General features: G+C 35.4%; 1 protein-coding gene and 1 pseudogene across 2 annotated transcripts; both read left to right on the top strand.

The window, feature by feature from the left end:
- Positions 1-1,877: 1,877 nt before the first annotated feature.
- LOC145045192 (zinc finger BED domain-containing protein RICESLEEPER 2-like) lies at positions 1,878-3,723 on the top strand (the record flags this gene model as incomplete). The annotated part of the gene is made up of 4 exons (XM_078993537.1): positions 1,878-3,278; positions 3,476-3,546; positions 3,603-3,613; positions 3,668-3,723. Coding segments are annotated over 4 exons (1,539 nt in total), but the record flags the coding sequence as incomplete, so codon positions are not given.
- A 1,957-nt stretch (positions 3,724-5,680) lies between these two features.
- LOC145048970 (organic cation/carnitine transporter 7-like) lies at positions 5,681-10,322 on the top strand (annotated as a pseudogene). The gene is made up of 7 exons (XR_013683120.1): positions 5,681-5,870; positions 6,908-7,070; positions 7,362-7,630; positions 7,732-7,967; positions 8,453-8,993; positions 9,578-9,780; positions 9,859-10,322. The product of XR_013683120.1 is annotated as an organic cation/carnitine transporter 7-like (transcript).
- Positions 10,323-11,244: the final 922 nt, after the last annotated feature.

The following is an 11,244-nucleotide window of genomic DNA, read 5'->3' as shown; positions in this document are numbered from 1 at the left end:
TCTAACATATCACTACAACATATCAACATCTTATATATTAGGGTATATAACCTAGTGGGTCGACATCGATGCCTTTTGCCCATAAGTACAAATATTAGGGGTGTAAACGAGACAAGACAGCTCACGAGAAACTCGGGTCCAACTCGGAAAATATTCGAAATCGACTCGGCTTTAGTCGAGTCAAGCTCGAGCTCGAGCTACTCGAGTACATTATCGAGCCGAGCTCGAGTATTAAATTACCCGACTCAAAAAGCTCGTGAGCTTAATTGAGTATTTATAAAATTACATTTTTACCCTTTATTCATCTAGTAAATTATTAAACAATTTTAATATTTTTAACTATTAGTCTTATACTCTATTAGGCGGTAAAGGAAATAAGACACTAAAGATTTCAAAACGTTTTTACACTTTCTAGCCCTAATTCCTAACAAATTACACGCCTCCCTCCATACTCCATTGACGAATCTTATACCTCAAATCCTCAATTCATTGTCGTTCCAGACTTCCAGTATGACAATACCTGCTATCTTCGAGACTTCGACCACCACTAGTCCTCTACCGTTGAGGCGTCGACAACCGCTAGTCCACTACCGACCAGTCGACCACCTACATTCTACAGTCGATGTCGGTATCAGTACCTGCCGCCGCCAATGAAAAAATCTCTGGCTAGTCGACGTTCACAAGCCTGAGAAAGGTATCACTATCATCAATATTCAAAATTTCCAAATAAATTTTAGTGAATGTTATCTTTGATTTTCTGTAGTGTAATTTATACTGTAAAAAGTTATAAGAAATAATTTCGATTTGTATTTTGCACTTCAGTAGTTGATTGGTATGAGTTCACATGGTTGGGACTTGGGAGTTTCGTTACTCAATATTCATGTTGTGCTTAACGAAGTGTTTTTTTCTTAACTTATCTTCATTTTTCACTCATGTCTCTCACTCATGTTTGTCACTCTATGATGTATGGACTAAGAAATCAGTCAATCACAACAAAATTCTTTTCTATTACAGATTATTGTTAGCATTTAGGTATGAGATTAGATTATGCTAAAAAAAATTTGTAATATAGATTTCTTACATAATTATTTTCCCTGCCTACTATTATGATATTGTCTGTTTCCTTTTGGTTTTCATTAAAAGTTGTTGATCTATTTTGTTGAATTATATTTCTTCCATTGATAGTTTCATAATGTCATATAGATTTTTTGCTGATGGAATCATGTAGACCTGAAGTTTCATCAGCTCCAACATTAGAGCAAAATTCTGCTGCAAACCAACAACATGAGAACACTGGTTCTGTAAATGACAGAAATAGCCCTCCTAATAATACTGAAGAAGAAAATGCAGATGAAGAAAGTTCCCATTTTGAAAGGAAGAAAAGTCAAAAGACTTCTCCAGTATGGGGTGATTTTAAAGAAGTTATGATGTCTGATGGGACTAAAAAAGCACAGTGTATACATTGTAAAAGTAAACTCTCCATATTAGCAAGCGCTAGTACTAGTCATTTGGGACGACACTTGAAGAAATGTATCCCAAAAAAACTTTATGACCAACAACAACAAAAGATCACTTTGCAAGTAGTTGATTCGGGAAGTAATTCACAACATGTCACCCCCGCCTTTACCGATGGAAAGTTTGATATGATGAAAATGAGAGAGTCAATTGCACATTGGATACTTATGAACGAACATCCTTTCACAATTGTTGAGGAAGAGGGGTTTAACATGATGCAAAAGCGCGGAATGCTTGAGTGGGAAACCGTCCCACGTGTTTCCATTAAGGCAGATTGTAAAAAAGTTTTTGAGATAGAAAAGAAGAAGCTGAAGGATTTATTGAAATCTATTTCAAGGATTAGTGTGACCACAGATATATGAAAGTCTACCAATCAGAAGATCGAATATATGGTTCTTACAGGCCATTTTGTCGATTCTAATTGGCATTTACAAAAGCGTGTTCTTAGCTTTATTCACTTACCTCCTCCTCATCGTGGGCTTGAGATTGCCGACAATCTTTATAAGTGTTTGAAGGATTGGTGCATTGAGAATAAGGTGTTTACTATTTCGGTTGACAATGCCTCAAATAATGACTCGACTGTTAGGATCTTAAGTGAAACTTTTTCAAGGGTTAAGAAGTTGCCTTGTGGAGGAAAGATGTTTCATGTACGTTGTTGTGCACACATCTTGAATCTTATGGTTAAAGATGGACTTTCTAGAATTGGCCATATCATTGAGGATATACACGACTCTGTCACATTTATCAATCAAAATGAGTCAAGACTCAACTTGTTTTCTGAGATTGTGCAACAATTACAATTGCCACATAGAAAACTTATTCTTGAATGCAAGACAAGGTGGAACTCAACATATGAAATGTTGTCCGCTGCAATCAAATTTAAAGAGGTATTTCCAATGTACAAAGAAAGAGAGCCACGCTACATTAGTTGTCCCACAAATGAAGATTGGATAAATGTGGAAAAGGTATGTGAGATTTTAGAAGTTTTTTACTCTGCAACTAATATTATCTCTGGTAGTGAGTATCCAACTTCAAACCTATTTCTTAATGAAGTTTATAGAATCAAAGTTTTGTTGGACAAGAAGCTTCAAGATCCTAACGAATATTATTTTGTTCATGACATGGTTCGGTGCATGAAACAAAATTTTGATAAGTATTGGGGAGAGTGCAACTTGATGATGTTGATTGGTGCTATTTTAGACCCTAGGTGCAAAATGAGGGTTATTGAGTTTTGTTTTCCTAGGATGTATCCCGAACAGGAAGCTTGTGAAAATATAGACAAAGTTAAAAAAGCTTTATATGAATTGTATGGAGAATATGTGGATGAATATTGTTCTAGTGGCGGTGAAGGAAATTGTGAAACTGTTGTTGGTTTAAGTGGAAACAATGTGAACATTCAACCCTCATCTTCCGGATGGTCCGAGTTTGCTCAGTTTGTAAGAACAGTTGAAAATATACAACCACAAAAATCAGATTTAGATAATTATCTTGAAGAGGGTTGTTACATTTGTGATGCTGGCCCAACACCGTTTGATGCTTTACAATGGTGGCGATCAAATTCGTTAAAATATCGTATATTATCACGCATGGCTCGAGATATACTTTCTATTCCCATCACCACTGTTGCATCGGAAGCTACTTTTAGTGCGGGTAGTAGAGTTATTGACACATATAGAGCATCATTGGCTCCCGAAACGGTTGAAGTCTTACTTTGTGGAGGAGATTGGTGTCGAAGCCTCCATGGTTTGAAAAGAAAGAACAAGGTATGATTCATTTGTTTCTCATTACTTTTTATTTATATTTTATAATTTAATATATTTATTGTTCTCGTGTTTATGCGTTTCAGAAAGAGAAACAACAAATGGAGATCAATCTTCCTATTCCATGACAGATACATGAGAAGTAAGCATATTTAAAATGTTTAAAACTGTAAATTTTAGCTAATTTTTGTTGTTTTCAGGTTAAGTTGTTTTTTTGCTGTTGTTGCTGTTTTTTTGCCATTGTTGCTGCTTTTTTGGTGCTGCTGTTGCTGTTTTTTTTGCCACTGTTGCTGTTTTTTGGTGCTGATTTTTGATGTTGCTGTTTAGGTTAGTTTGCTGTTTTTTTTGGTTATTTATGTTGTATTTTTTGGTTATTGTTGTTATTTTGATAGGTACAAGAGATTGTGTTGGTGCTGAATTGGTAAAATGCAAATACATAGATGCTTGATGATATATTGACATTAGATGTTTCTTTTTGGTATTTTGGATATTTTTAAAATGCAAAGACATAGATGTTTCTTTTTGGTATTTTGGATATATGTAAAATGCAAAGACATAGATGGTTTATTGTGCATTTTTGCTATTTTGGACAATGTAAAAGCATATGGAATGTTTTTAATTTTTGATGATTTTCACCTTTTTTTATTTTTTATTTTTTATTTTTTAATTTTAGTCAAGTTGAACCGAGCTCGCGAGCCGAGCTCGATAGTATCGAGTATTTCACGAGTCGAGTTTGAGCTTCAGATTTAAGCTCGAGGCGAGTTCGAGTCGAGTATCTTAAGTGAGTCGAGATTCGAGCTTGGCAATACTCGGTTCGACTCGACTCGTTTACACCCCTAAGTACAATGAGGAAAACTCACCCCACAATCTGAAAAATAGTTGAACAGATCACCGCTCCAAATACTGCCTCTATAGATCACCTATACAAATAACAGGGACCCAATCTCTACTATTTTTGAATTTCCCAAAATTCCCTTAAGTCAAACTTGGTCAAGTCTATGGTTAAAGGTCAAAGTAAAAAAATCAAAGAGTCAACACACGCGGAGTACGCCCTGCATACTCTATTACCACACATGGCGTTGCGAATCCCTTTCTAGATTACGAGGCCCTGGTTATTACACACTGTGTATCACTAGGTACGCCTTGCATACTCAACCAACACCCACTTTCCTCATTAAGTGCTTATTCCTTTAAGTCCTTACATCCAAATCTCAAATCTAACCCTAAATAACCTCTTAAATCATAAAGTTTCCAACTTTATAACTTTGCATGACTAGAAAGTGTCCAAATCTAAAAACCTTAACATATCATAAGATTCTAAGCCTCAATACTCATGAATGGATGAAAGGAAAGGATCAATATCACATTTTTTATGACTCCATGCACTTCAAAAACATTTGAAAAGGCTACTCATTAGGTATGGAGTAGCTCATACTCAACTATGCCAAGAATATGGGATCAAAATGCACACAACTTAACTAACAAGATCTAGTGAAACACTCATCAAGTTTAGAATTATATACCTTTTGGAGGTTGCTTGAGAGGTGAAATTCCCAAATCTACAATGCTTGAAGCTTTCCAAGTGCACTCCAATGATCTTCTTCCTTCAAGGTTGGACATAAAACACTCAAATAACTCAAAAACTCTCATGAAAATTAGGGTCTGCAAGGGGTCGTTTGGGGGGATGGAGGCTGAAGGTGTTAGGGTTTATGGGAGTTAAGGTTGCTTAAATATGGTTCAAATCCTCAATATTAGGGTTTGCATATCTGCCGAGTACGCCTTGCGTCTCCATTGAGTACGCCATGCATACTCTTAAACATCCGCGTCCTTTTTAAAGCTTACGCCTAACGTACGCCCCGAGTATGCAGGGCGTAAGGACCATTTTTTTGCAATAATTGGTAATTTGAAACAAGAAAGGAAATTACCTGATTGGTTGGGTGTTACAAAAGAAGTCGAATTATGTGAAAATAGTCTTGTGGGTATCGATTGGATTGTTAACATTTTGATAGGTAAAAGATTTTTTTGGTATTCAGGAGTCGATCTCCATCTACGTGATCAGGGTTTGACTTAGATAGCTAGGGCAAACGGGATAGATAGCTTTTTGGGGAGTTCAATCTCATGTATTGGTTTTAATATTGAAGGACAATTTGGTGAATTTGTTTTATATATATTAATATGATTATAAAATATAAAAATCCATCAAAAAACTTAAAAAATATATTTAAAAAATAATAGGTAAATACGATATTTTAAAAGAAAAAAAAAACATATAATATTTAGATTTTAGGTTTGACAAATACATATTTTAAATTTTAATTAGAAAGATATACGAAAGTATAAAAAAAAAAAAAATTCTATAATAACGATGTTTGCTGACTGTTTATTGCATTCAACGTGTAAACTTCACACGGTCTTGTTGCCATTCACCAATGAGAAACATAAATAAAAGTTAGGTTTTCCATTTCTGTCATATAGATGGTCGCATAATTTTCTCAAACTCATGGAGGCTTGTCAAAGTCAAAACACATCCGAGATTCATCTACATTTTCTCCTGCTTCTTCGTTGATTTCTTCCGTTATCCTCCTGCTCTTTAAGGTTCGATTCTTTTGCAACCCTTTTATCAACGTATCATATCTCTATCTTGATTATCCATACTGTACGTCATTCTAGATTTAATTTTCCTGGGACTTATTGCAACAACTCTTAACCCGTTTCAAATTTGGGTTTTATTTTCCAGTTTTTTTGGATCATTGGTTGGAAGCCAATTCATTTACATACGGTTTCCGATATGCCTTTTTATAATTTCACCTGAATCTGTATTGATGGATCTTTCCTGTTTAAAGTATGATGGTTGACCTTATTCCAAATTGCTACTTACATTCCCTATGAAAGCGATCATCGATTTCAGAAAATTATTTCACCATTCTTGAAATGTATGCTTAAAAATAAAATAAAAACTAACCCTGTGCATTTAGGTCAGCGCCCTCGAATTTTATTTTGTAACTTATGAACAAATAATGCTCTGATATGAAAACTACATTATGGGGAGTTTGGTTTGCCAGATTCCTTGGGATTTGGCTGGAATTGGTTGCAAATGCTTAAGGAATTGAATTCCATTAGTTAAGGAATTCAACTTTCCCTCCATAAAGTCATGAAATTTATTCCATTCCTCCCTCATTTGTGTAAATGGCTGAAATAACTTTCCTAACACCAAAAATTGATAACTAGTTGTCTCCTCTTTAAAGCATGTGGAGCATATAACACAAACAATAATCTACAAAAAAGTCAATGAAGGGTGGTTATGTCATTTCTCATTATTTACATTCTAAACCTGTTGACATATTCATAAACAAATATAAAAAATACAAGGGATATTTTTTGTTTTAATGTGGTAATAATAGACATGAACAAACCTACATGGAAGCATGCATTTGCATTCCATGAAGAACATTATTGTAGTGTAAGAAAACAAAATAAAATAAAAAGTTGTTATGGTAGTGGTTAAAAACTTGGGAAAAATAACAATATAAAAGTAGTTAATTTTTATTACTTTCCGATCATTTTGTGAAGTTACAAGTTGGATACTAAAATGTTGAATTTGGCATTGTTGCATGCTTTGATGGGTCAACCAGAAGGTAAAAAGCTTGTGATTCTCTAAATGCGCCTAATTGGGCCTCGGCTAGCCAATGTTCCCATATCTTTGGATAAAAAGTACTTCCGGTTTCCATTATGAGAAAGAATATAAGTTTCTCCTCACTAACCCAAAAAAGGAGTCAAAGTCCAAGCGCTAAAATGGTATATTATGTAGTTATTAGGGATCAATGCAAGAAATAGCAATGTACTTTCATTCATTTGTTTATTACAACATTCTACTTTCATTTCTTTCTATTTCTGTGATGTACTTTGAAAAATGTATCCAGTTATAGCAATGTTATGTTGTTATCTAAATACAAAGCAATTTTCAATGCTATAACTGGATAGATATTTTCAAGTGTGTATATATATATATATATATATATATATATATATATATATATATATATATATATATTGTAGCTAAGTTATGGAATTAAATTGTTTGCAAAGATGGGAGACGAGAGCCGAAGCTACACGGTGGATGATGCACTTGCAAGCGTAGGATTTGGGAAGTTCCAAATGCTTGTGCTTGCGTATGCAGGGATGGGTTGGATTTCAGAAGCCATGGAAATGATGCTTCTTTCGTTTGTGGGACCCGCACTTCAGTCTGCATGGAATCTTTCCTCTCATGAACAAAGCATGATTACTAGTGTTGTCTTTGCTGGCATGTTGGTTGGAGCATATTCATGGGGTGTTGTTGCAGATAAACATGGAAGGAGGTATAGTTTTCCATTTTTTTTAAATGTTTCAAAAAAAAAATGATTTGTAGTTGTAGTTTTATTGTTTTATTGTTTTTTTTTTTTTTTTTTAAATATTATAGGAAAGGATTTCTTTACTGCAATGGTTACTTCTGTGGCTGGTATGCTTAGTGCTTTAGCTCCTAACTACGCATGTCTCATCATTCTTCGCTGTCTTGTTGGAATTGGTCTTGGAGGTGGGCCCGTCCTCTCTTCTTGGTTTCTAGAGTTCATCCCTGCTCCAAGCAGAGGCACTTGGATGGTTTTCTTTTCAGCTTTTTGGACTATTGGAACTGTTTTCGAGGCTTCTGTTGCATGGGTATATATATGCTTCCTTTCCTTTCATTATAACTATACCTTTTGACAATGAGGATGACAAAGGGCATTTTTGTCTTTTGCACAGACAAGAGATCCAGAGCCAGTCTTTTTTGGGTGGGACAAAATTTAAATTTTTGTTCACTTGACATCAATCCTAGTCATAGTCCAATGAATGTCAAATGCAGTACAAAATTGTCCTGTTCTGCTTTGTCTTGTCATACAAAATGGGCCATTTTTGGGCCCGTTTTGTTTTTTTATGTAGAACAGGACAGAAACAGTTGTACTGTGTTTGACTTGCAGTTGCATTGGGACTAGGACTGATGTCAAGGGGACAAAAATTAATTTTTTTTTCCCACCCAAAAAAGGTGGGACGGGGACTCGCTCTTGATCTCTCGTTTGTGTAAAAGACAAAAATGCCCCTCCCATCTCTTGATATATTTTCTATATTTACTTTCGTAATATATTTTTAAATTTTCTTTTTTGTAGTTTGTGATGCCAACATTGGGATGGAGATGATTACTTGCATTCTCATCTCTGCCTTCATCTCTCCTCCTTGTATTCTACCATGTAGTCCCGGAATCACCGCGATATTTATGCTTAAAAGGAAGAACAAGTGAAGCCCTTCGAATCTTGGAAAAAGTTGCCAAGATAAACGGGAAATCACTTCCCTCCGGAATCCTTGTTTCCGACAATGAAATCGAGTTGAATGTCAAGTCAATGGAATCAGAAGGTGCACGCTTGCTCCCTCAGAGTAATAATAATAAGCACACGGATGATGAAAAACCGGAAGTTATCAATCATAGTAAAAGTAATGTGTCAACATTGGCAATGTTGTTTTCACCGGAATTGATAAAGCCGACTTTGCTTTTATGGGTGGTTTTCTTTGGGAATGCTTTTTCTTATTATGGGCTTGTGCTTCTTACAACCGAGTTGCATAATGGTGCGAATAATTGTGGACCAAATGGATCACGATCTCAAGGCTCGGAGGAGGTTAGCTACAAAGATGTCTTCATCACTAGTTTTGCAGGTATGCTTTGTATATGCATGTGTGGGTCCCGTTTTTGGATAAATAATGTTTGGTAGCATTTTAGAAAGGGATGACATAAAAGCCCTTAAGTTTGGCAGAAATATGCGCATTTACCCTTTAATGGATTTTAGGTTCACTAATACCGGATACTTGCAACTTTTTTTTTTCTTTCCGATTTTACCCTTTTTGCTAATTTACCTGGTAAAACCGAACATTCTTGCCAAACGTAAGTGCTTTAATGAACCTAAAATCCACAAAAGGGAAATTTCGTACATTTCTACCAAACTTAATGACTTTTATGTCATTATCCCTTTGAGAAAATAGAACGAAAAAATAAATGAGGGCAAATATGTAAAAAGTTAGGACTTAATGAGAATGCCTCTTTTTCTCGACTTAATGGAGAAAGACTATGAAAGAAGACTTTCCTCTTAATTGCCTTGATTTTCTCAAATATTTTCTAAACAACGCCTTTGTTTTTCTTTAATATATAAAAAAAAAGACATATTTTCATAGTTTAATACATTACATTGTTCATCTGTGGAAGATAATCTGGCTGAGTAGATTTACCTTTAATTTGGTTCAAGAGTTCCCGGGACTTATTATATCAGCTTTTACAATCGATAAATTGGGTCGAAAGCGCTCCATGTCAACAATGTTCTTCCTTTGTTGCATTTTCTTGCTCCCATTGACTTTCCAACAACCTCAAGCTCTCACAACGGTTCTTCTCTTTATGGCTCGAATATGCATCACAACAACCTTCACTGTGGTTTACATTTTTGCCCCTGAGGCAAGTCCTTCAACTTTGCTTTTATTTATCATACAATTCTGCTTTTATTTCTTACTATTATTATATTATTATATATAGATATATCCGACATCAGTGAGAACAACGGGTGTTAGGGTGGGCAGCTCGGTGGGGCGAATTGGCGGCATGATATGTCCGCTGGTGGCGGTGGGTTTGATACATGGCTGCCATCAAACCGCCGCCATCCTCCTCTTTGAATTTGTTATTTTTTCTTCGGGTGTTTGTGTCATGCTTTTCCCCTTTGAGACAAGCGGAAGAGAACTCACTGATTCTACAGTTCCTGAAACTGCAACCACTTTAGAAGTGGGTTGACTCCTCATGATTGTTTGTAGTTTTTACTTTTTAGGAAAACACACACACACATACATACTAGCAACTTGTAATCGATTATATGATAATTGTAATATGTTTTGAAATGGAGTAGATTTGTAATTTATATTCATATCTTGGCACTATGTATAAACAATTCAATTTGTTACATTTTTATTCAAAAATGTTAATAAGTCCTCTATTTTTACTACAAAGTTCGGATATTTCATTAAAGTAAGAATTTTTCCATTTAATCGCATATAAAAGATGTGCCAAAGATTTTCATGCGCAATATACATCCTATCTAAATCACTAAAATCATCCATGTGGAATTCAGCTAAAATCTGTGTATTTTTTGATGGGTTAAAGTCACATTACAAATTGTGCATAGATTTGAACTTTCACATTTTCATATCTACAACCATATTAAAACACTCTAATGTCACACCTAAAATCGTAATTGGGATCTGTTCAAAACTTGCAAAAGAAAAAAACAACAATGATGCAGCAACATGTTCATCTTTTATTTAAACTTTATTGTTTATTACAATATATGTTGGGGATACTACCTTTGGACATCATCCCATAGCCCAATAAATAAGTCTGAAGGGTGAACGAATTAATAACACGACTCAGGCCCAATAGTCGTGTCCACTTCATGACAAATTCTTATTATTGTGGGCTTGGACTCGAACAATGGAATTTAGTCAAATTACCCCTCCAAAATAGTTTTATTCTATTTTTTTATTATAACGGAGGGAATTAAATTTGCAAATTTTAAGTAAACAATAATTAATCTAAAAGGATAAGTACCGAAGAGTGTTGTAAAAACCGGTTTGAACTGACCGGTCGAACCGATTAGACCGGGAACTAGGGATGAGCATAGGCGGGTACCCGCCTCATTTGGCGAGAACCGGAACCGGAACCGGAACCGGCGGTTCCTAAAAAGTTAGAATCAGAACCGGAACCGCTCTAGACAGTTCTTAAATGTTTGGAACCAGTCCCGGAACCGGCGGTTCCTAGAAAGTTAGAACCGGAACCGGAACCGCTCTAGACAGTTCTTAAATGTTTGGAACCAGTCCCGGAACCGGCGGTTCCGGTTCCGGGAGCGGGTAACCTGGTTACATTAATTTTGTT

This window comes from Lactuca saligna, chromosome 5 (assembly GCF_052625555.1).
Source record: "Lactuca saligna cultivar CGN05327 chromosome 5, ASM5262555v1, whole genome shotgun sequence".
In the NCBI taxonomy this organism is placed as follows: Eukaryota; Viridiplantae; Streptophyta; class Magnoliopsida; order Asterales; family Asteraceae; genus Lactuca; species Lactuca saligna.
This window is presented reverse-complemented; position numbering and strand designations above follow the sequence as displayed.